General features: G+C 41.7%; 1 protein-coding gene across 1 annotated transcript in view; it reads left to right on the plus strand.

The window, feature by feature from the left end:
• PIP4K2A (phosphatidylinositol-5-phosphate 4-kinase type 2 alpha) overlaps positions 1-26,192 on the plus strand; it is a 177,381-nt gene that overhangs the window by 104,638 nt on the left and 46,551 nt on the right. Inside the window, exons 2-4 of the mRNA XM_025463977.3 lie at positions 5,535-5,632; positions 6,918-7,014; positions 23,197-23,349. Coding sequence (XP_025319762.1) covers positions 5,535-5,632; positions 6,918-7,014; positions 23,197-23,349 — 348 coding nt within the window. The remainder of the gene's footprint in view (positions 1-5,534; positions 5,633-6,917; positions 7,015-23,196; positions 23,350-26,192) is intronic.

Genomic DNA, 26,192 nt, shown 5'->3' on the forward strand with positions numbered 1-26,192 from the left:
GGAACAGAACTGTAATTTGGCCTTGCACAAATGCAGGTGATCTGGAGTTACCTGAAGAAAACTACTTAGAGATCATCAGTTTATACAGGTTAAGGATTAACTGCTGGTTATAATTAAATGTGTTTGGGATGAACCTAAAGTACTTAGAGGTTATGATCCATTGCAGTGAATTTTAAGGGATTATTCGGATGATTTTATTCTATAATTAGATTCTATCATTTGCTGTTTTAAACATCTGCTGTTTATATCTGTACTCTCCAAATTGCACTAGGGTGCCGGAGGGCATTGCAGCAAATTTACCGGGAGTGCCACAGGATATTTTAGAATTTCAAGAGAAATGTGGCGATACTCAGCATCTGTAGCATGCAAACGACTAGCTTGAGGGAGTTCACGATTCAACTTAGGTCATACTGCATTCCTTCCAAGGACATGATATCTTTGGGAAGCTGGGTGCCAAGCGGTTGTGTAAAAAAAAAAAAAAAACAAGTGTCACACGAAAATCAAAGGATCAGGAAATGCAAGTGGTGGTATCTAATCCAATCATTAGGTTTGAGAATCTGCGGTGCCCAACATTATGAATGTGTGTTATAAATAGCCTCGTAGTTTGCATATGTTTCCCGTTTTGTCATTTTTAAAAAAATTATTAAAGCACTCAGTTTTAATATGATTCAGAAAACAAAAGCAATAAGAAAGAACACAGAATTCTCCACTTTGGAGGATGGCTGCTCTGTCCCCCTCGTTGCTCAGGCCAAGGCCTCGGACTTGGTCTTGGCTTCTTTCTCACACTGCACATTCAGAACTCAGGAAATCATGTTGGCTCCACTTTAAAAAAAAATCCCTTTTCCTACCTACACTGCTGTCACTAGGCTCCCTGCTTCTAGAATTGTGCCCACTTCCACCCCTCCAGTAATCTTCTTAAGTCCTAAATTAAGTGATGTTATCACTCTACCACCCAGAACCCTGCAACAGCTCCCATGTCATTTGGAATAAAAAACCAATCTTTCCAGTAATCTCGACTCTTACTGTTTCTCTTCTCAGGTAATCTGTTCCAGCCACTGAGGTCTCTGTGTCCCAGGTGTACTAGGCACACCCTGCCCCAGGACCTTTGCACTGGAATGTTAAACCTCTTTTTTCTTCCAAAACTTGGTTTACTCCAACCCTCCTGATTTAAAATACTTTGGTGACACCTATCTATGCAGTGATGGGCATTCCCTACTCTTTTATCTGGCTTTTTCTTTTTTTCCATAGTTTTCTAACATAGTAGACAATTTATATCTAACATAGTGATTTACTAAGTGTATCTTTTATTTGCTGACTTCCCACTCAGATACAAGCTTCAGGAGGGCAGGCATCTTAATCTGTTTTCAATCACATGTCTCAAGCATCTGGAAGACTACTTGGCATTTATAGGTGTATAGCATATATTGAATGAATAATGTTCAATATATTGTTTAAAAATCTGTATCTTTCTTAATTTTTTGGCTGTTTGAACTATCCAGAAAGCATATTCAAATCTTCTTCTATAATAATGAGTTGTCCATTTTCCCTGAAGTCCTAATGATTTTTGCTGTACACTTCCAGGCTAATTAGGTACTTAATATATGAATCCTATCTTCCTGGCTAATTGAACCTTTTATCATTATGTACAGATTTTCTTTATCCTTAATAATGCTTTTGTCTTAAAATTATTAGTTTAACTGATATTGGTAAAGGTCAGCTAGCTTCCCAATAATTTTTGGTACTATTTAATATTTTTTTCTCTTCCTTTCAACCTTCTTGAGTTATGTTTTAGGATTTCTTTTGCATATAGCTTATAGTTTTTAATTCATCTTGACAGTCTATGTTTAACCACTCGTTTGTGTATGCTCATTGGGATTATATATATATACATATATATAGATATAGATAGATAGATGAATTTCTACCATTTACTTTATTTGTTCTATTTTTGCAGTGTTTATATTTTCTTCTTTGCTCTCTTTTTTTTAAAATAAATGTGTTTTATTTATTTTCTTATTCTGTTTTTTCCCTGCTACTAGTTTGGAAGTTATATACTCTGTTTCTTTTAATGTTTGCCTTTTAAATGTTATCATAATACTTAAAGTTATATCTTGCTCTCCTCCTGAACAATACAAGGGCACTGTAACTTTGTCTACTTCCCAACTTACATGCTATTGTTATTCAATGTTTATTTATGTCCATAAATAATGGACATTCATTTAATCCCATGAATTAAGCATTATTACTTTATATAGGTGATATTTACTTGTATTTATCTTCCTATTTACCAATTTATTTGCTTACAAATTCTTTTTCTATCTCAGATCTTAAATACACATTTACTTTCTTTCTAAATTATATCTCAGCAGTCTAAATATATGCTTCTAAAGCTCATAAATTTTTTTAGTGAGGTCCTTTGTAGGTAAGTTCTTGGTTTTTGTTTCTATGAAAAAGCCATTATTTTCCTCTCATTTTTTTGAAGATAGTTTTAGTGGGTATATCCCATGTGTGTTTTTTCTAATAACACAAAGCTGTGAATTTTGACACAACCTTTCTGGAGACGGCATCAGATCTTCTGGGTCAAGGGCTTTGTCCTACAGACTGCCCTGACTTCAGACGCCAACTACAAGCCCAGGCTGTTACCTGCACTTCTCACCTACTGGCTGTACATTGGCCATTCCATGACTCCCTCCTTGGGTTTGATTGATTTACTACAGTGGCTCACAGAGCTCAGAAAAAAAAAAAAATGCATATTTACCATTTTACTATAAAGGATACTATAAAAGACCTGGATGAACAGCCAAGTGAAGAGGTACATTGGCTGAAGCCCCAAAGGGTCCCAAGCACAGGAGCTTCTGTCCCCATGGAACTGTGCCATGGCCCATGGATGCCCCATGTGCCATCCTCTTCGTGTTTGGTTGTATTCACCAACCCAGGAACTCACCACTTCTTGTTCAAGAGTTTTATGGAACTTAATCTCTAGTTACCCCCTACCCCTTCCCCGAGGTCAGTGAGCAGGGCTGAAAGCTCCAGAGTTATACCTACTTGGTCATTCTAGTGACCAGCTCCATCCTGAGGCTCTTGAGGGGCCCCACCCTGACTCACCTCATTAGCATAAATTCACGTGTGCTCTAAAAGGGCGCCTTATAAACAGCAGAAGATATTTCTATCACTCTGGAAATTCCAAGGGTTTTGGATTTGTGCCAGGAACCCAGATAATGGACCAAGAAAATATTGTGCCACAGTAAATGGTTTTATGTAGACAGTAACTTTTTCACTTTGAAGATACACCACTGTCTTTGGGCTTTCAGGTTTGCTTTTGGGAAGTTAGTTGTCAACCTGATTGTCATTCCTTCTTTGTGTTGTCTTTTCCCTCTGACCACTTTTCTTTAATTTTGGTATCTTCAATTTAATGATAGTGTATCTAGGTGTGGATTTCTTCTTAGACTCTTCTGTGTATGTTACATATCCGTAGATGTATAACTTCCATCAGTTGTGGAAAATTCTCAAAATTCTCATATTTCAAATATTATCTTTTCCCTATACTCTGTTCAATTCCTCTAAGATTTCATGTAAGCTCCCTCCCAACCCCCCTGTCATAAGCATTCTTCTCTCTCTCTCTCTCTCTTTTTTTTTTTTTTTTTTCTTACTTAACCATTCTTTTATATATGACATTTTCATTCTGTGTAGATTCTGGGTAACTTCCCCAGCTCTCCCCGCTGGTATACCAGTTATCCAGTCTGCTGCCGAAGCCCTATGTTAGGGGCTTTTTGTTCTATTTTCTGTTTACCGATTATAGTTTTCATTTTGTAGACGTTTTATTGGATTCTTTTTCAACCTGACCGGTCATTTTGAAAGTATCATAGTCTGCTCATTTTTGCCAGCCCATCTTTTACTTCTTCAATACATTTTACATACGGTTTTTGTTTTCTTTTCCATAGCTGATCATTCTAATAACTGAAGTCTTAAAAATAATTTTTGTTTCAGCTGAATCCCACTCTCATTTATCTTTGTGAACTCATATTTGGTTGAACTAAATCTGTGGGCCGCTCAGAGGCCTGCATTGGGGATGCTTTTCCCCAGACACCATTTGCATTTACTTCCACCAGGTGTTGGGATGACTTTTACTTCTTTCAGGGGTCCTCCTCATTTAAGGCTGAAGTGTTTGGTTGAGCTCCTCAGGTTTACTTTGACCCAACTAAGTGTCGAAATTGGTATTTCTCTTCAGATCAACAGCTCTGTTCATGCTTGCATGATAGTCATCAAATTCCCTGTGGATTAAAATCTTTTTAGGAAAAGGAAGGCAAAGAAGGAGAAGGGGAAGAAATCTTGAAGATTTTCTCTACGTTCTATGAACCGAGCAATGTGTTAACCACTCTGCTTTATCAGAAAACTCATTTTTTCCTTTGTTTGGTTTTGTTTTGTTTTTGTAACTAAGAACCCTTCTGAGAATCTTCAATTTACTGAAGTATAAATCTTTAAAGTGATTTTTATTAGCAACAAGGGAGGTATAGCTGGGAGCCAATGTAGAAAAATAATTACCCAAGAGAAAGCTCAACTTTTTCAAAGTCATATTCAAAAGCTGTTTCTGCCATTCACTGGAACTCAGACAGAACTTGGTCCAGTCCTTTGTTTTCTTAAGATTTTATTATTTATTTATTTTAGAAAGAGAGGGAGTATTAGCAGAGAGAGGCAGAGGAAGAGAGAGAATCCTAAGCAGGCTCCATGCCCAGTGTGGGGCCCGACGTGGGGCTCAATCTTACAACCCTGAGCTTATGATTTGAACGGAAAACAAGAGTCAGATGTTCATCCAACTGAGCCACCCAGGCACCCAGGTTCAACCCTTTGTTTTCTGTAACCACATCTTTTGTTCTTGACACCTTTCAAACGTATCTCCTTCTTACTTAGTACCAGGGTCATATGTCTCCTTCCCTTCCTTTGTGAAGCCTGCTCTTTTGGTAAATTCATGCCCTACCCCCAAACTTTTAAATATAGCTCCTATAAGCAAGGTAGAGGTCTCATGAATGCCATTGTTGCTTTGTGAGTACCCAGATGTGTAAAGAAATGGTCACATTTGTCAATTCAACAAATAACTTATGTCAGAAGTTTAAAAGCCTCCTTTCTCAGATAGTATTTTCTTTACAGTAAGTAGTTGTCCCGGACATGTGGTTGAAGGAGCTCTGGGCTGAGGCTCTAGAGGGGAAGTGAGAAGATAAATGGGAGAAACAGGGAGAGCTGGCCATGAGGGCTCACCCTCCAGATTCCTCCCTTGCCACAGCACCCCGAGGCCCCCACAGGCCCAGCAGCAGGCTGAGATGAGTGGGAGGTGGAGCTGGATGTGAGGTGGAGTCAGTGGCAGGGCCTGAAGAGGAAGTGAAGAGGGCAGCAAGAGAGATGAATTGGGATAGGAGCAGGAGGAAGGGGGGCAGGAGGTTCTTGAGTCTACCGGGTTGTCTTCCTGAGGTCCGTGTTCAAGTCAAGCACTTTCCACATAGGTAGTAATAACCTGTGCCATTTATTTTGTATTTTTCTAGATCAATGAACTGAGCCATGTTCAAATTCCTGTTATGTTGATGCCAGATGACTTCAAAGCCTATTCAAAGATAAAGGTGGACAATCACCTTTTTAACAAGTAAGTACAAGTACGGCCTTTATTGGACTGACATGGCTGCCAGGAGTGTGATTTTTATGAATTTCTATAATCACATTATTTGTCAATGGGTGGGAGTAAAGTTTTGCTGATGAAGTTAATCCTGTGATAAACATAACCATCTGTCATTTTCAGAAAAGCAACAGCAGGCCCTCTTGGGTAATATCCTTTTGCCATATGGCATATTGTTCTCTATGAATATCTTATATGTTAAAAGTGATATTCTCATTACAATTTAAATGTTTGAAGCTGTAAATTGCTTGGAATTTTTAGCATCTATGGACCTCAGCTCTTCTACAAAACTTATTAACCTCATGAACAGAATGACTACTTCATAGAACAAGAAAGAATTAAGGTCCATTTTTATAAAACATAACTGGATGCCATGTTGGGCATTGGGGATATTTCTCCTTCATCTGAATGTCACTTTAGATGTCATAATGGAGTACCGCATGTATTAGCTGTCCACTGAGAGCAGGAGGGACAGAGAAGTATAAGAAATGGCCCTGCCCTCAGGGGGCTCACAGGCAGGTGGTTAAAACCTGACGCATATACAAATTACTATGTTTTGGTGTACAGAGTATGGCAGTAGAGGTGTGTGTGTGTGTGTGTGTATGTACATGTACACAAAGGAGGAAGCAATTCTAAATGAATGGGATGAGCCTCAAAGAAACCCCTCCCACATGAGGATCAATTACAAAATTTCTTCATGTGGCCATTGTTCTGATATGAAGCTGATGTGTTAATTCTCTTAATACTGTTTAGAAGTTGACCTTTTGAAGGGATTTTTTTTCTATGTGATTTTAGATTGTGGTATTTATATATAGCATAAAATAGGTCATTCAAGGAGTAGGGGATAGTGTTGCATTGCAAGCTTTAATCCGCAAGTACCTGAGGAGGAGTGTGGGGAGCACATTTGTGACTCGTTCTGCTGCCCATCCTACTCTGTCCTTCACTGTTTCCCTCTGTGTGGCCCCTTCTCCTTCCACCTCTTCTTCCCTGGGGAAGCGGCTATAAGGAGTGGCTGGGATTCGAAAGGTCATACAGTCCTAGTGCCCCTAGGTGGTGAGAGATGAATATTACCAGTCTGTCCTTGTGTCTCCCAGATTTACTGTGGGTTGTAGTTGGTTCTGTGAAGCACACCCATGGCTTCTGTGGGTGGGGAGCTCCAGGCACTCGGGCTACATGTGGAACTAGATGGTGGCAGATCTAAGTCCAGCTAACATTTTGTACATCTCAACTTTATTCCACAATATGCCTGTTTCAGAGAAAACATGCCAAGCCACTTCAAGTTTAAGGAATACTGCCCGATGGTTTTCCGTAACCTGCGGGAAAGGTTTGGCATCGATGATCAGGATTTCCAGGTGAGTTGCTTTTTTGTAACCTTTGTTTCAAATGGGTTTTGGTCTGTAAAGTAGGACTTACATTTTTTTCATTGCAAGTAATTATATAATAGTAATTTTCATTTTATATAAGACACTTGCAAATGAGCTTTCTGAAATAAAAGGTTCTTTCAGTTAGGGGCCTCTAATCAAAATTATTTTAGCAGATGGTAGGGAAAGAGTATTCTTTGGGAAGAGAATATACGTGAGAGTTCTACACAATACTCATTTCCCAGTGGAAGTGTCCTGCCAGCAGAGCCTCCTCCTGATTTCTGCCATCAGATGTGTCAACAGCCTGTATTAGTGTGCATGTGTGTTTTGAATTCGCATTTCCTGTATTTGCAGAGGCCACTTAGCAATTGGAGAAATTGTATTTTTGTTCTGATTTGCCACTTTTCAAATTGGCCGAAGCTGACTCTTGTCTGCAGCATTCTGTCAGAGGCCACACCTTGTGCACTGTGATGTGACATGGTCTAGTGACTGCAGAGCTGTTGTCACCAGCAGGAGGAGCCTGCCAGTCCTAGGCACAGCTTGGAGAGCTCTGTGGTCTGCTCTCGGTACCCCCCACATAAAAACGTGCACTGTTGCTTTTCTTCCCATATATGCCTGGTTCTCAAATCTGACTTTTAAAATTAAGATCATGGTGCTGTCAGAGTGCCAACGCATGGTCATTTCCCCCAAGAAAGGATCTGATGTTAGTTACTTGATTTTAATATAGCTAGTCAGATTTGTAAGAACAGCAGGAAAAAAAAAGTAAAAACCAAGGATTTTTCTAAAGGATTATTTATTTATTTATTTATTTATTTATTTATTTATTAGTTATTTGAGAGAGGGAGAGAACATGAGCAGAGGGGAGGGCCAGAGGGAGAGGGAGAAGCAGACTTCTTGCTGAGCAGGGAGCCCAATGCAGGGCTCAATCCCAGGACTTTGGGATCATAACCTGGGCCAAAGGCAGATGCTTAACCCACTGAGTCACCCAGGTACCCCCTACTCCCCCACCCCCCCCCCAAGGATTTTTTTAAGAGCAGAAAATCAGAGTTAAGAGATACAAGGGCTTTTAAGACAGTCCATTCATTTTACTGTGAGAGCACTGACTTACTATAAATCCTTTCAAATTTAGTAATGCTTTCTTTTACTTGCCCCAAATCAGAAATCCTAACCTATCCTGCACTAAGTGACATATTGCTACCCTGACTGACCTTACAAGTTGAACATTGACACATCTTACCCTGTATTTTCCCTTAAAGAACAGAGCCCCTAAGGCAAATTGAGCTTACCTAAAGATATGTGGACCTCCCCGCCCTGCCCTGCCCCATTACTGAGTTTCTAAGAATTTCTTGCATGCTCACTCAGGCTGACCGAAGCCTCCAAACTGCCAGGTTTTGTATAAGCAATGTTAATCAGGCTGCCAGTGACATTCTCTCCTGTGTGGACCAAGGCTGATGGTTCCACAGAGCTGGGTTCTGAGCAGAGGCTTGGGTGTGCCTGGGAGAGGGCTGAGGAGAAGTGCTACAGGGTGGAGAGGGTGCTAAGTTTGCTTTTAAAAACTGGTGGAGGGGTCTGGGTGGCTCAGTGGTTGAGCACCTGCCTTCTGCTCAGGGCATGATCCTGGAGTCCTGGGATCGAGCCCTGCATCAGGCTCCCTGCAGGGAACCTGCTTCTCCCTCTGCCTGTGTCTCTGCCTCCCTCTCTGTGTCTCTCGTGAATAAATTTTTTAAAATCTTAAAAAACAAAAACAAAAACAAAAACTGGTGGTGCCAGCACTCGTGATTTGGGCCTCATGTGTAAGAGAAAGAGTTGCATTCAAACCTAGACTTGTAATTTACTGCTGAAAAAAATAAGTAATCTTTAAAGAATAAATTTTGGAGTAGTAAAAAAAAAAAGTTTGTATAAAGTAAAAAGGAATGATTCTACATTATTTAGGAACTGTGTAGTACATTTCAAGAGACCATATGAAAATAAACAGAAGGCTTTAAAGGAATGAATAGCTGAAACTTTGATGTCCTAAGAAAATCTACTCTACCTGAATCCTATGTGAAACTCATGTGTGTACCTCCCTCTGTCCCTCTCCTTTTTTTAAAATCAATTACACTTGCATTTCACAGAAACTGGCTTTTGAAGACATATGCTACAGGATCCTGTTAGGTTCCTCAATTCATTATCAAAACGGGAGTTTTAAAATTTCTTCCCATAATCAGCCCTGTTAAGTAAGATCTAAAATGGACTCTTTACAGCCTGAAATCTGTACTGTAGCAGATGAAAGTAGTTTTTTAAATTTCCTAAAATGACCAGTTTAGTTGCAGAAATACCAAGACATGAGCCAGCTTTCCTTCACCTTTTCCCCCCTAAAAACTACCATGTCACTTGATATTTAAATACGTGCAAATTGCTGAGTACAAACTTTAAAGACAAATCAGGCAAGTAGAGGATGATTCACGTAAGTAATTGGCAAGCCACCTAAGCTCTTAGCAGGAGAGATCAGTATAGAGAGCCGGTGTGAGTATAATTAATCATTTGAATGCCACTCCTTTCCTCAGCCGTGCCCGGTTCTAGTGGCATTTAAATTGTTGCTTTCTCTTTGGTAACTGTATTTCTATTTAAAAAAAAAAAAACAAAAAAACAAAAACCAAAAAACTGGGTGTTTAGAGTAACTTTAGTAAACCAGAGATATATACTAATTTTTCTCCCCAGTTCCACATTCCTTTCCCAAAATCTCTACCTTTTAGGAAATTTTCAGTCGGGGCAGGCCCCTGAGTTTAAACTGCAGATGATATTGTAAATGTGGGGCTCCACTCCCCACTTTCTTGGCCACTTGGTTTGGAAAACTGGAGGGAATATGCCAGCTCTGGCTCTGAGTTTGTACCTTGAGGGCTGTTGGGCATTGACAGGGTAAAGGCTGAGGTGCTGTGGTCCCAGGAGGGTTCTGGGAAGGACCTGTGAAGCCCAGCAGTGGACATAGGCCAGGACTGGAGGGGCTGTTACCCCAGCTGCTTGGCTCATCAACTCATCACTGCCAAGACATTGCATTTATCATGGCCAGAACAAGAAATACATACCCATTGACATACGTAGTACCAAATTAAATACTCTTTCTCAATCTGATTTGAAAAGTGAGACCTGCGACCTGGGCTCTGATCATCTTTTGATGGCACCAGATTGCTAGAGGGGAACCAGGTCTCACACTGCTTTGCCTTGCCTTGATCTGTTTATTTTTCTGAAGTGCTTGCTTATTGGACGAGTGGCTTTAAATCAATGTGATAAGGAGGTCTGCTGTCTGGATCATTTAGTATTCAGACCTTCACATTAAATCAAAGGGATGAATGGTGTCGACCTGCCTCATGTGTGGGACTACCTTTTTGTTGCGCCTGAAAAAAGTCAGTGTTGATGAATCTGATAAAAATGAACATAGTAATTAGCCTACCTAATTGACCTCTATCAGCAAACTTAAACTTCTTGAAAAGAATTGAAGAGCATTCCTACTGTAAACATTTGTATTTCTCCCCTGGTTTTGGTTTCTTGAGTGTCCTTTAAAAATAAAACTTTTTTTTTCTCACTGTTAAAGACAAATTCAAACAATGGTTTGAGAATATTCATCATTAATAAGAGTATCACTTAATATTTATGTATGTATATGCATATATATATATATACATAAGCCTCTGTGTAGGTACATATGTTTATGTCTGCTGCTTCCAGATTCAGAACTTTCTCCAATTTATTAGTGTGTCTTAAAATTATTTCATTGGTCTCTAAGAGGCTCAGTGTTGAATTATGTTCTTCCTATCATTGTTGGGCCAATGTGACTTCCCTTTCCCATACTTTTAAGATAAGACATCTTTCAAGATGAATGCACCCATGGAGGCCTCCACTATTATTTGCACTGTGGTGCTGTTTCTGCCACCGCTGCCACCCAAATCTCTGGTCCCCCTTCAGTGCATGATTTCATGCACAGTTACCACTCCGTGTGTGTTTATTTGTACCTACTGCATGTCCGCTCTATGCAAGACATTATAGGGGATGAGGAAGGAAAGAAAGAGGGAAGGAATTCCTTTGCGTTTGTTTTAACTATTCCATATCAGATTCTATATTAGATGCTAATGAGATTTACAGAAACCCAGACATCTTGATTTTTAATGTTCTCCAAGAAAATCTGCACCCCTCTTTCCAGTCTCTCAGAGAGAGACCTCTTACAACAGGCCCAGGAGGCCCAAGGGCGGCTCCACTTCAAGTTTCTGAGCTGCAGGAGAGGATTGCCCACCAGAAACCAAAAAGTTCTGCAAGCTGGAGATGATGTAGTTAAACCTCAACACACCACCTAATTGAAACCGAGTCCTGTTGTTCTTTGTGGAGGATAATACCCGGTTTACTTTTCCCCTACCGCGTCTCCTGAATTAGAATCCCTCATTATTTGCATTTGATGCATCTTCTTTGTATTTGTAACAGAGAATTCTAATTTTAAAATAATTAATTTTAAAAGCTAACATTTTAAACTTTTGATGTTCTAGTTCTAAGTTTAAAACTAAAATTTTAAAGTGTTAAGACCAGGGTATACAGAACCTTGTTGGGGGTGGGGTGGGGTGGTGAGAAATCGCCAGTACCTGAGAATACAGAGCCTATCACCATGTTTTCAAATGTAGATTGCCCAAATACCATTTAAGCTGTCTGAGGGCAGGAACGGAGTCTGACATGTCCACCACGGGGCAGGCCCAGAGTTTAGCATCAGCCTGGCTCTGGGCAGGCACTTTGGAGATATCTGTGGCAGGAAAGGATGCAGGGCTGGGGGGGTGGACTAAGGGAAGCCAGCCTTCCGGGCCAAAGCATGGCGGCCCTAGAGCTCAGGAAACATGAAGCAACTGGATGGTGTTGGGGCTGTAAAACTAAAGATGGGAAACCGGCCTGCAGACTTTCCCCTGGATACTTCAGCCCTAGAGCAGCTCTGTGGATTTTGCACAGGCGAATGATGTGATGACAAGTGGATTTTCTAAAGATAACTGAGGTGGTTGTGTACAGAATGCATGAGGAGATAATGCGGCTAGGAGGCTCTGAACTATCCCAGCGAGTGAAGAGGGATAAATCAGGGCCCTCGGCACTGACAGGGTCAAACAGAGAGCAGCTCCCCGAGGTGGGGGGAAGAGAAACCTGACAGGAATGAAGGTGTTAGAGCTGGAGGGGCTGGGAGTGTAGGAGGGCCAGTCACTCACTGGAGGGGGGCTTGGGAAAGGGTGAGGAGAGAGAGGAAGATGCAGTTGAGTTTTCAGCCTTTTGAAGGTGGAGGCCATCTTGCTAGGCATGGTGCAGTGGGGCAGCTTAGGTGGTGCCCTGGGTCAGGAGCCCAGGCCCAGACGTGGGGGAGGTTGGCTTGTGGGTGCTTGTCTCTCAACAGGCCTACTTGTACTGTCATCACCAGAATTTGCTTGCTCCTTGAATCATTTAAGCTCTTTCTTTCCTCTGTAACTGTTGTGTCTCTTGAGCCCACTCATTCACAGCTTCTCCTTACTCTCGCTGGCCTTACTGGTAAGCCTTCGTGGGCCTCACAGAGCATAGCAGACAGAAACTCCACCTGGGCCGAAAACCAAAGGAGCTCTTCTCACATTGGACAGTGCCCTGACTGACTTTCAGGAGAGCTCCTTCACAGCCTAGCAACATCATTAGATTTTTTTTTTCCCTGTGCTTTTTCTGCTCCTTACAAGTTGAATCAGTGACTGTCCCCACCACAGATTGTCCTCACCTAATAACTCAGGCTTCCTGTTTGCCTTTGTTTCCCCCCACTGAACCCACTTTGGGTTATGACCCATGACTTCCAACCAAGAACTGAACGGTTGTCCCTGCCACAGGGAGTTTCTGTCCAGGTTAGATGTTGTGTTTGCTTAGTGTGATCCTCAGACACGGGACTCTGGTAATTTAATGTCAGTCAAGTACCAACCTGAGATTTTTGAAGGAGATCTCATGGTGCTCTGTGAAGTTCCCACAACTCTGCCTCCTTCTCTGGTCATTGCCATTCGTTTTTGTGTTCTTCTTGCCTCCGTCGTTTCATTATTGATAAGTGTTAAATTGCAGTGTGTCTTGCTCCTCCTTTTAATGAAAGCCACTCTACACCTGGGATCACAGCGTAGACTTTCTTTGAAATTCCCGAAAAGCTTAACACACAGCTTTGAACACAGTGGGCATTTAATAAATCCTTCATGATGATGTTCAAGTTAGCATGTTGGTCTTTACCTCTCTGACAAGGTCAGAGGACCATCTGTGTTCTCTCAGATACGTCAAATGCAAACTGAGAAAGCAGCCTTGTCTGGGCGGTTGCTCCTGGCTCCCGGCCTTGTGATTTGAGGCATGTAATCATAATCCTGATTTGTCAGCAGGGAGCGTTCAGCTTCCAAGTTTCAATCCCATGAAACAGGTAGCATGGATTAGGAGCAAGAACATTTCCCGGGAACAAGGAGGCTGGTGTTAATCTTGGATTTTCAGGGAGTGATGCTGTGGCTGCATCTTAATTTTCTCATCTATGAAATGAGGGAGAAGGACATGATCTTTGCGGCAACCCTCCCAGCTGCCAACGCTCTGAATCTGTTATTAAGTCATCTTGAGTAAATGACAGTCACTGAGGTGCTCGTGTGCAATGTCGACATGTTCCCTTTGTAAGGTGGTGGCTTTTATACACTGGAGCATGGCCTAATTGATATTAAGTGGCCTTTCTGCTGATTAAAAATAAAAACTTTGCGTACATGATTTTTCACAGAAATACAAACCCATATCAAAATGGGGAAAAATCCACGAAGGTGTAGACTCTGGGAATTAAGCATTCAAAATTCTTGAGTATTGAGAAATGCACTGGGGACTGTAATGGTTACTAAATCATGACATTTTCAGGAGAGACATAGAAGATCAGTGGTAAGAATGAGCTAATTAAATTGACCTTTACATTTCCTCCACCCTTCTGGAGGCCCCACTAATCCCAGACCTCCCACTGCGGAAATAAACATCTTCAGTGTAGACTTTCAGAGGAGTGGGGAGGAAGGATGGCACCATTAATCCCTTTCTTAAGGGAAATGACAGTAAAGTTCCAATTAGAAGAGTCAGAAGGCCACTGAAGAGTGAGTTTCATCTCTCATTATCTTCCTTTATTTCCTGCCAAGGGCTGACATGACACAGAGCTTCAAACACTGCTATTGAGTTTTGGGACAGGATGTTGTAAGATCAGTCACGTGTTTGCCTGTGCAAGACGGAAGCGGGTAAAAATAAGTCCACTTACCAAGATGCAAGAGAATCAAGCAAAAGTGGACTCAATTGTCATCTCGCTACCTGTCCTACATCTAATAGGTCTGCCCCAGAACTTCAGTTTTTGCCAGAGAGTTCGGCTTTTCCCCCAACTCCTCTGGGAGCATCCCTAAGAATCAAGATTTGCTGGCTATAAATGTGTCCACCGCGCTGGACCGAGTACAGTGTACGTATGATGGTCCCTCACTCGCCCAGAGACAGCCCAGAATCTATAGCTAGCAAGTTGGTCACCTTCGGGACTTGCAAGAAGAAAGTTTGGCCCTGTCACAGATGCCCGTGTACTGTAGGAGTGTGTTTATATGAACTGTCCACAATAGGCAAATCTATAAGGCGGTGGATCGTGGTTTCCTGCTTGAGGGTGGGGGTCAGAACGGGAGTGACTGCTAATGGGTAAGGGTTTCTTTTCAAGGTGATAACCATGTTCTCAAATTCATTGTGGTGACGGTTAATTTTGTCTACTAAAAACCATTAAACTGCACACTTTAAAGAGGTGAATTATCTGGTATGTGAGTTACAGCTCAGTAAAGCCATTAAGGAAGAAGAATGCGGCTTAAGAGTAGTTTATATTCAATAGGTGATTTTAATTTTCCTCCACCACTGACTTGAGCTCCCTTTTTCTCGAGGGTAGGGCGGTGCGATAACAGTGTTTCCATTTAGAACAAGTGAATTTGAGGCATCAGATCGTTTATAATGTGAAACTAACTAACAAATGTACAGAAGAACGAGGTGGCTAATGAATACAGCGTGTATGTTGCAGTTAGTTTACATTTGTGATTAGATATCACCCCTAAATTAACAGCAAATCATTGTCCATCTCCTACTTCTCTGCAAACTAATAGCAGTAACTATTACTGAATACTAATTAGTAGAGCAAGAAGGAAACCTAGAGACGTTAAGTCCAACTTTCTTTGCCAATAGTCAGGTAACAGAGCGAGGGGAGCTGGGAGGGCTCGTTCCCTTGACTTCTGACTCGCTCTGTTTCTGCCGTACATGCTGAGATCTGAAGCCTATGAATAAATTTGTGGGCAGTGGAGGTAACAAGACACTGTATCAGTGTCTATTAATCCATATTTTAAATGTTCAATTGAATCTTTTAAAGCTCTGCATTGAACGGGATTGTGGACTTCGAGGTAACTCAGCGTGTCATCCAGATTCCTCCCCACACTGTCAGTTCCAAGGTTGCTTTTGCAAACCTCCGTCTCTCTCCTCGAGCCCTCATCTTTACCTGGCACCTGCTTGCTTCCTTTATTCTTGCTTCTCCCTTGAGGTAGCAGAGGTCTGCGCAGTGAGCTCCCCTGACTTTCCCTCCCCTGTGCCTTCAAATCCGTGGGCGTCTTCAGCCTGCTTTCCTCCTTTCCTCAGGAAGGAGTCACCCACCTCTCCCAGCTGCCTTCCCCTGTGCTTTCCTTTTTTTTTTTTTTTAATTTTTATTTATTTATGATAGTCATACAGAGAGAGAGAGAGAGAGAGAGAGGCAAAGACATAGGCAGAGGGAGAAGCAGGCTCCATGCACCGGGAGCCCAACGTGGGATTTGATCCCGGGTCTCCAGGATCACGCCCTGGGCCAAAGGGAGGCGCCAAACCGCTGCACCACCCAGGGATCCCTCCCCTGTGCTTTCCATCTCTCTCTCTCTCTCTGTCTTTTAAAGATTTATTTATTTGAGAGAGTGAGTGAGCAGGGAGGAGGGGCAGAGGGAGATGGAGAAAGAGAATCTTAAGCAGACTCTGTGCTGCACCTGGAGCCCAACGTGGGGCTCGAACTTACGACCCTGATATCATGACCTGAGCCGAAACCAAGAGTCCAATCAGTCCTCAGTCAACTGGGCCACCCAGATGCCCCACTTTCTATTTCTTTAGAGACCTGTCCCACCCCTTTATCCCCTTTGATGGAGATAAGTGGGCGCTGAGGACAGGAGGAAGACCTTGTGGGTTGGGAATTTTTTTTTACCTCAGAGTTCTTTATAAAATGTTGTAAATTCGTTTGTAAAAATATAAGTGGTTGTTAAGGAGGGCTGTAGGAAATAACCTGCAAAGGTAAATGGACAGCGGGAGGCTCTCAATTTTTCCTAGGTACAAACCAGAGGCTTGGCCAGGGTGGGGATAAGAGGAATCAAGGACAAATTGGAAGAAGATTATCTCTGAGTCCTTCTTCATTTTTAGCTTCTCAGTCTGCAGAATCATCTGTCAATATTGATCTGCACTTGTAAAGATCTTCCAAGTTGAAATTCACTATTTATAATCATCGCTACCATTTATTGAGTACTTCTCTTTTCCAGGCACTATTTTAAAACATTATACTCCTCTAATTTAATTCCCAAACGTGTGGCTCATATTATTATTATCCTTATCGTTATTTCTATAGATATGGAAACCAACGCACCAAGAGCTTAAATTAACTTGCCCAAATTCACGGTCTTGATTTTAAAGTTTCCATGCCCAATGCCATGTTATACCATCTGCCAGCTTCATCAGCAGCACTGTTTGGAATTTGAAAGGCCATCATGGCTCTGCTTTGGCAACGTGAACCTGAGAAGATATGAGTAAACTAAATAGAAGTATGAATGGACTAAACATAGAGAGATGGTTTCAATGTCAGAACATTTTGATGGGGCAGTCTAGGTGGCTCAGCGGTTTAGCACCGCCTTCAGCCCAGGTTATGATCCTGGAGACCCAGGATCGAGTCCCATGTAGGGCTCCCCATAAGGTGCCTCCTTCTCCCTCTGCCTGTGTCTCTGCCTCTTTCTCTCTGTGTCTCTCTTGAACAACTAAATAAAATCTTTAAAAAAAAGCAAAAAATAAAAAAAAAATTTTAAAAACCATTTTGATGAATGTGTACTTCATGGCTTTGTGAGGGTCTTGTCTTCTCTGATGGCTTATAGACTTGGGAAGATGTATGAGGACATTTCACAAGGCCAGTGGGACATTTCACACATTGAATGCCCTGGATTGCCTTTAAACTGTGTTGTGACTTTGACTCCACATAGCCAAAGAGCACTTCGTTTTGCACATTCACACTTTTGAACTGAGAGGTTCAGAATCCCAGATTTTGAATTTTTAAAATGACACCGTGTTTCAGAATATATAGCTTTGTCTATAACAAAGAATCTGTTTTCCTTTTTTCTTCTTTCTTTTCTTTTCTGAAATCTGTTTTCTAATGAGGGCATAAGAGTAGAGCTCCATATTCTAGGTAGATATCATTGTGTCATTTTACCTGGCAACTTTCTCATACACCCAGAAAGGTAGGTATTGGTGAACATTCCTGAGAGTAAATATTTTACTTTGGAAATGGGAATTACCTTGAAGATGACTAAACAGCCCTATAAGCAGTGATTTTTAGGTCTTTGATTAGATCAGATTTTCATCTCAGACTTGGTCTTTTTTTTTAAGATTTTATTCATTTATTTGAGAGAGCGAGCATGAATAGGGAGAGCAGGAGAGGGAGAAGCAGATTCCATGCTGAGTAGGGAGCCTGACATGTGAGTGGATCCCTAAGACTCTGAGATCATGACCTGAGCCAAAGGCAGACACTTAACCGACTGAGCCACCCAGGTGCCCCAAGACTTGGTCTTTTAAATCAGGTGGTTAAGAGGGAAAGAATTAAAAAAAAAAAAAAAAATATATATATATATATATATATATATATATAGTATCTTCAGCTGGACCTTCTTTCCTCTATGCACAACTTGTCCTCACTTGCAGATTTTGTCTTAACTTCTTTTTGTCTTTTCTTTCTTTCTTTCTTTCTTTCTTTTTTCTTTCTTTCCAGTTTAGCATTGTGGAGAGTAACCCAGAATTTCGCATTCCCAGAGTAAAGGATTTCTTGTTTCAGCCTTGGCATTATTTGTCAAGAAAACCCTTACAGTTTTAAGCAGGGAAAAACAGGATAGGACAGTCTAGAGATAGAAGCCAGTCACCAAAAGAGAATGAAAAGCCCCAGCAATTCTCAGAACATGTGAACTAATTAAAATAGACACAGTGTACTGAGTCACGTGGTCAGAAATGTGAAGAATTCTTAGGATTGACACCGTCACCCCCAGTGCACAGCACTGTCAGAAATATGAAGTGCTGGGCATCTTTCAGCCCTGTCTGTGCCGCATGAATTGTCTGACTTTAAGCCCAGGGCTCAACCACACATACTTTCCCTGTCCTGAAGCCGTGTTCCAGAAACATACATCAGTCTCAGCTCTTGCCTTGCGAGAAGACAGCTCCTCAAGTCGAGTAATGAACAGTCCTAGAATGAGTCAGGATAGATTTGTGCACACGTTAATAAAATGTAGATTGAGGACCCTGGCCTGCATTAGCATTGAGGCTATTACTGATGATTTACTTTTACTTGGCAATACTGAAAACATAAAGACAGCTTGGTTTTGTGCCAGTTCATTCATGCTCTAAATTGTCATTGGAAGGTGTTTGTCACCATGGAAGACTGTATCAACGATCCCATCATTAATGCCCACCAGACTTTTGAGCCCAGGAGGGAGGCAGCAATGGTGGGAGGGATGGAGGCCGACTGCTCTGGGAGAGGCCCCTGCAAGGTCCTCATGTGTATCGTCCCACTCAAATGTTCAAGTACTAGGGCAAGCAAGTCATTTCCACTCTCTGGGATTCTGTTTTCTTACCTGTAAATTAAATGGCTTAGAATAATCTCCAAGGTTGCTGTCAGCTGTCATGCTCTTTGATTGTGAACATTATTTACATATAGAGGGACCCCTTGGGGGTTACCAAAGGTCACTGCGAAGCTCTGCTTCTCTCAGGCCTTCTTCCTCTTCACCTCCCAAACTCGCCAACCATCCTGTGTGATACTATGGTTCATTTTTTCTTTGTGACAGAGCAGAGCACACTGAATAATTTCAGAATTTAATTTTGCTACATAGCAGACTGTATGGAAGCTGCCTAGTGGCTCCTTTAGATACATAGCCTTGACTTCCTTCTCTCAGCTCATTTTCTCCATCTTGCCAAAATTGTCCTGAGAGTATCTGGAATCTATGAAGCATTATTTTCATGCTGCCCTAAGAACTATTGCCATCTTCTCTTCAATCATGGCCCAGATATCCTAAACCAACATTATGCCTCTGCTGAGGTGCTGGCTGTACCTTTCTGACTGAACTTTTGTTGGGAAGTGTACTGACTCACCCTCTGAGGTGAATCTATAGCTCCTGGGGCAGCATGCCATGCCTTCAAGTAAATTCGTTCTGAGAGTTACGAAAGATCTGTGGTAGAGATCTCATTCAGCTCACCCTCTCCCCTAGTTTATTCTCCATCACTTTATAGACACAGAAACTGAGGCTCAGAGAAGCTAATGGACATACCCAATGGTTGAAGAGCGGTAGAACAGGTGCCGTACCATTAGATGCACACGAACACACACACACACACACACATACCCACACACTCTTCTACCTTATTTCAAAGACCCAGAAAGTCTATGATTATGATGTAAAGTGATGGCAAAAGTTTAGTCTTATCTTCAAAAATTACCCATTTTGGCTTCCTCAGAGGAAATGTTAGGCAGGAGCCTCAGGCGTATTACTTGACTCTATTGTACTCCACAGTCTGGTTATCTTCAAGTGGGAAAAAGCACTTGGCCTTTCCTATCTCAGGAGAATGTTGTGAAAATAAAGATGAAATAGTGAGTTGGATTTTTCCAGGCCTTAAGAGTCATTTCAAGGATTGTTCATTTTGTGTAAAATAGTGTTTACTCTTCTCATTTTCTACTTCTCTAAGGCCTTCAATAAATTTGGTTCATATTTTTTTATGTTCGTAGTGATTATAAAAGGTACTTTCTTAATTCTGACAATGTGGCTGTTCCTAACTTCACTGATTATTTGAAAACTGAGAGCCTTAAAAACATCCTTACATGCACGGGAAGTAGACTACCAGTTGGGTTGGGTCTACTCATGATTATTGAAAAACTGAGTTGAGGCAGAGTCAGGATTAGAATTTGTAAAGTGTTATGACCAGGATTAAGACATGGACAATATGCTAATGCAGAGTCTAGAATAAATGATTATCAATATATTTGAAACTGAAGGGAAAGAAAGAATTTGAAAGAGGTAGCATCTGAGCTGAAGAGCCACTACTTATTTGATGAGTCATTTCTAGCCTTTTGGAAGCCCATACCTTGCCTTGTATAAATCATTATTAAGTATTTTTCTAATGAATTAATACAGTGAATGGAATGAATTCTTCTACTTCACTATAAAGTTTCCCATTTTTGGAAGCCTGGGTGGCACAGTCAGTTCAGCATCTGACTCTTGGTTTCTGCTCGGGTCTTGATCTCGGGGTCATGGGATTGAGCCCCACGTCAGGCTCTGCACTTAGCACAGAGTCTGCTTGTCCTTCTCCCTCTGCTCATCCTTGTGTGCTCTCTCTTTCTCTCTCTCAAATAAATAAAACCTTTAAAAGAATAAAATAAATTTTCCCATTTTAACCAAACCAAAACTGGACAGAATATAATGGGAGAGGTATTCATGCCAGTAAGTATGTGATTATGACACACTTAATGCACTGGAGTTTATACCCTCCGCATAGACAAAACCCACTCTAGCCATACTTCAGTAGACTCTTGATTCTCACGTGGGAGACAGACTTGCCATGGCTCTATCGTCCTCATCTCCTTCTTCAGATGCCCCAGCCCACACTTGCAAGGTCAAAATCTGCATTTCAGTGTGATCCCCAAGTGATTTGGTTGCTCCTTAAAGTTTGAGAAGCACTTACTGTGCAGCGTTCAATTTTATTCTCTCCCATTGGTCTGTGATATAATGTTAGACTTTAATATCTGATATTAATCAATATGTTGCTGTAATTCTATCCTTTGCTGAGCACAGCATCCTTTACTACCTACCCCACCCCCCCTCCGAAAAAAGAAGTTATTGGGATAATTTTTTGCAAGTTAATGTGTGGGAGAAAAATGTAAGACCCTTAGCCCGTGACAATAATTGATTTTTTTTTTTTTTTTTGCTGGTGTTTAAAACGCCAAGAGGGAGAATTCACTTCCATTTTCTTCCTTTTTATTCATAGTAGGAAGTAGTGTGAAGGAGAATTTTTTTGAGGAAAAAAGAAAAAAAACCCAATGTACTGGAGAATTAGACTTTCATGAATATGGCCATTTTCATCCTGAAAATTATTTTCATCCTTCTCAGTCTATCTAATGGATTTCAGTTGTCTCAAGAATAATTTAACCCTGCCAAATCCTGCTATTTAAAGTCATTGGAAGTTACATCGATTTTTTTCCCCTTCTCTCCAGTTTCCTAATAACCTAAGGAAAGCAAATTCAGTTAATTGGCAGCATTGGCTCTGCTCTTGACAGTTGTGCCTGCCAGCCCTCTAATCAAGACGTGCTGTGTTAGAATGTGACGGTCGCCACAGCCGTGCCAGGGTGCATGCTGGGAGATGGCATCACACTTGTAGACCACTCCCTCAGCAATGAGAAGGACCTTCCTGAGCGACTCTGCCACTGCAGCCTAGTTGTCCTTCATAGAGCTAAATCCTGTCAGATTTCATCTAGAGAGGAAGGAAAGCATAGCGACCTGCGTATACTAGATGGAAAAGACCTCTTTCATTGAAAATCCATGATGCAGTGATAACCACTCATTTCTCTAAAGACATCTGTGTCCCCTTTACCAGACATTCAGTGGGGCTTTCAAATGCCCACTTGTAGAGAGGAAGTTGGAGAGGGAAAGTGTCTTGCCTTTGAATCCCTCCTATGCCACCCAGCTCTGGAGCCAGGCAGGGTGGGAAGGTCAGTACTGAGAGGCACAAGCAGGCAGCAGGGTTGGGGAGTACCCTTCTGAGGTGCTAGACATCATCCTAGTAGTCTGAGTGACCAGTGTAAGAAGGTTGGAGGAGATGGGAGAGGTTTCTTGAAGGTTAAGAAAACGGGAGATTCAAACAAGAGAGTCACAAATGAGAAAAGGGTCGACTTTCAGGTGGACTTACCTAGCTAGAGTATCAGTAGCTTGAGCCAGATACTGGAACGAAATGGTGCTACAAGAGCCCCTGCTCAGAGCCACTCCTTGTCCACCAGGAGCTAAATTGTTCTCAAAATGGCTGAAGTGGGGTAGAAGATGGACTAAGTCAGAGTCTTATGAGGAGCTAGTTCAGAATACACCTGCCCAGGCCTCTCCCAAGGATGGCACAGATGAAGTAGTTGCGAGTGGTCTTTACTAGTTGAGAACTGGGGCTCTGAGTCCTCTGCCCTGGAGATGGGGCTCCAGCGCTTCCCCTTACTAGCCGTGGGGCCTTTGCCCAGTGATCGACCCTCTCCTGTCCCCATCTCCTCACCCATAAGATTCTGAGAAATATTTTCGGCCTGCTGTTTGGCAGAGTAACTGTTCTGTAAGGAAACCACTCGGGGAATGGAAGAAATTCTTTTTGTGGTTGGAACCTAATTTTATTCAGAAGAAAATGTGAGCTCTTGTCCAGCTCAGAAAAAGAACAAGGTAGACAAAGTAACTGGTTGGAGTTGGCCATTAGCCTACCTTAAGGACATTAGAAGCATAGTATATATCCAAGCTGTTTTCATTTCATTTGAAAGACTAGCGGTTTGAGGGATCCCTGGGTGGCCCAGCGGTTGAGCGTCTGCCTTTGGCTCAGTGCGTGATCCGGGGGTCCTGGGATTGAGTCCCACATCAGGCTCCCTGCAGGAAGCCTGTTTCTCCCCCACCTTTGTCTCTGTCTCTCATGAATAAATACATAAAATCTTAAAAAAATAAGACTAGCAGTTTGAGTTATGATACATATTTAATGTTGTCATCCTACATATACCAATTTCTTCCAAACATAAATGTGTTTGAAAACTTGTGATGACAACACATGATCTGGAAATCAGAAGGCCATGCCTCTAAACCTGTCTCTTCCTTCCTCCCCCCGCCTTATCCCAACGGGAAGAATTCCTTGACCAGGAGCGCACCCCTTCCCAACGACTCCCAGGCACGCAGCGGGGCTCGATTCCACACCTCCTACGACAAAAGATACATCATCAAGACCATCACGAGTGAAGATGTGGCCGAAATGCACAACATCTTGAAGAAATACCACCAGGTAATTTTTCTCTATTTGAAACTCTTGAGAAAGTTAACATTCATGATGAATTATGACCAAGGCCAAAGATCTAGTTAGGAATAATAAGAACACATTTAACATAAAAATCTCCTCCCTGGGTTTATTAACATTTTTGTGACCAGATTGCTGATCATTAACATTTAGGAATTCTTGTACTGTGAAGATCATTAGTTATTTATTTAACACTTTTCATGTAAATACTCTTCCGCATAATAGTTTTGATGATTACCGTTCTGAATTTAAAATCACTTAGTTTAAGATTTGGCAACATTTCAGAAGTGTTTTCACCATGCCAGAAGTCAGGTGTCGACCTCTTGGGTATTTATCCATTTACACTTCCAAATCCTATCTTGTTTTCTCTGTTTGTTCCTGTCCCCGTCCCAGAGGGGTCCACCCCACTCGGAGAAAATTATTCGATTTTAGAAAGTTGGTGTTTGTTTACTTCCTGCGTCCTTTTTACCCTTCAGTGTTCTCCATTCATAATCCCCTGGGAATAAAATGAAACTCCCGTTGGGAGCAATGATCTATCTCCCTCCCTCCTTCCCTCCCTCCCTTTCTTTCTCTCTCTTTCTCAATCTCAACAATTATGACATAAGTGTGCCTGATAGAGCACATATTCCTCAGGTCCCAGCTGGAGCTGTACAAGGCTTTACGTACTGTGGTATAAGGGCATGAAGTCCATTGTCAGATACTCCTGGCTTCAGATCCCAGCCCTGTCACCTCCTAACCAGGTGACTTCTGGACTTTGAAGCCTCAGTTTCTTGGTTTATACAATGGAGGTAATAACAACACCTAACTCTGGAGTCCTGGAGGTTAAGGGGGAAGAGCTCACATCCGGTACTCAGCACAGCTCTGCCACACGCTGGCACCTCGGTAGATGGTGCTGGCGACCATCATCAGCAAGTCACACAGCAGTAACCACTGTGGCATCCTGAGAAATTGTGGTCTTTGGCATGAATATGACCATTGCTTGCAACATCACAGCAGTCATCTTCAGAACTAATATCTGGGGATCCCTGGGTGGCTCAGCGGGTTAGAGCCTACCTTTGGCCCAGGGCGTGATCCTGGAGTCCCGGGATCGAGTCCCACATCGGGCTCCCTGCATGGAGCCTGCTTCCGCCTCTCTCTCTCCTCTCTCTCTCTCTCTCTGTGAATAAATAAAGTCTTAAAAAAAAAAAAAAAAACAAAAAACTAATATCTGAACCACACACCAACACACACATGCTTGCTTTTAGACTCCTGCTTTATTTTTTGACCTAAATAGCTCCAAATCCTCCTCACAAGTAAAGATTGGCTGTCACAGAGGATTCTCAGAATTAAGTGCCTGTGTTAACTGAAGGATTCTGAAACATTATTAAATCTCGGCCTCTCAAGGTGACTACTTTGAAGGCAGTGGTCATTTGGATTTGTGAGCTCTGAGACTTCTGTTTAAAAGTCCACTTCCCTACTTTATGGTCACATGTGATGTTCTAGCGTCTTGAATTATTTCTTGGCACTTGCTTATTCTTCCCATCTCTGCGAATGTGATCGATTGCATTTTGCTTGCAGTGAAATCTATTAAAAATCTTTGAGCTATATTCTGTTTCTGGAAACTGGGGACTGCTCCTGTTTTGTTCTTTAAAAACATTAAGTCAGCCTCTAAATTCATTGAATGTCTAAAAAATCTTTTAAGACATCTCTTCCTTTTGAAATTTGTTCTATAGCACTTATGCTGTTGCTTAATATAAAGGACATTTTAAAATACCGGGATAGTATGAGTGAGGGCACAGGCACAGGCTTCTGAATGAATTGAATTACAGTATGAGACTTTTAACTATTCACCTTTTAAAGTGTCTACTATTTCATGTTTCCCCCTCTGGAACTTAATGTCATGCTTAGACAGTCTTTTTACTCTTTCTTTAAATTATCTCAGAACATTCAAAGCAAAGTGATACCTCAGTGACTGATGAAAACATATTATTCTGATACGTGGCTATGATAACGTTCTAATAAAATGTGACACGCAATTCAAACATCAACTTCCTGATGACAACTTTGAGTTCAGAATTTCTTGGCTTTCCAGAAATCACTGTTTGAAACCTTTTCTCTGGGGTAGTCGCTGTAACCTCGCATGCAGATTTGACATGTCACCAGTATTATAGAAAATACATTGGGGATCATAATAAATATATTGATGTCCTCCTAGGGCTTTCACAGAGCTCAAGATTTCCTTTCGTTCCACTGCTGGAAAATAGTTATCTTCTTGGTATGTTCTTTCCCCAAAAAGTCTGTTCTCCAACATCTGGATTTTTCTTTCTTCTTAAAAGTAGCATCTTACACCTAAAGTGTCTTAATAAATGAGAATTGCCATGATTAATACAATTTATTTCAAGGACATTAAGTTGAAAATCAAGAGACCTACATCCTAGCTTGTGAAGAAATGGCTACTTAGATGATCTTTGAAGCTCGGTTTCCCCATCTGTGTTTCATTCATTCATTCATTTGTTCACAGATTTACTCTTGACCTAATTCCAGAAAGGATAGAAGGTGGCCTTCCACAAAGTTTGGAACATGAGGTAGAATAAATGGGAAGAGAGGCAAGGTAGAAGAGGGAAGGAGAGGATGGACACAAAATGAAACCTGGGTTGGGCTGGGATGACCAGCATGCTTGCTAGCATGAGGGCCAGGAATTTGAGTTTCCTAGAGCCAACGTGCAAAGAGAAGCCTGAGTAAGTCAGTGACACAGCTACTGTGCTTGAAGATACCAATGAATAAGTTGAGCAGGACTAGAACTGTTCTTGGTGCTAGGATCAGACAAGGGTTGCCTTAGTCTAAGGAGTACC

Source organism: Canis lupus, chromosome 2, assembly GCF_003254725.2.
Source record: "Canis lupus dingo isolate Sandy chromosome 2, ASM325472v2, whole genome shotgun sequence".
Classification (NCBI taxonomy): domain Eukaryota; kingdom Metazoa; phylum Chordata; class Mammalia; order Carnivora; family Canidae; genus Canis; species Canis lupus.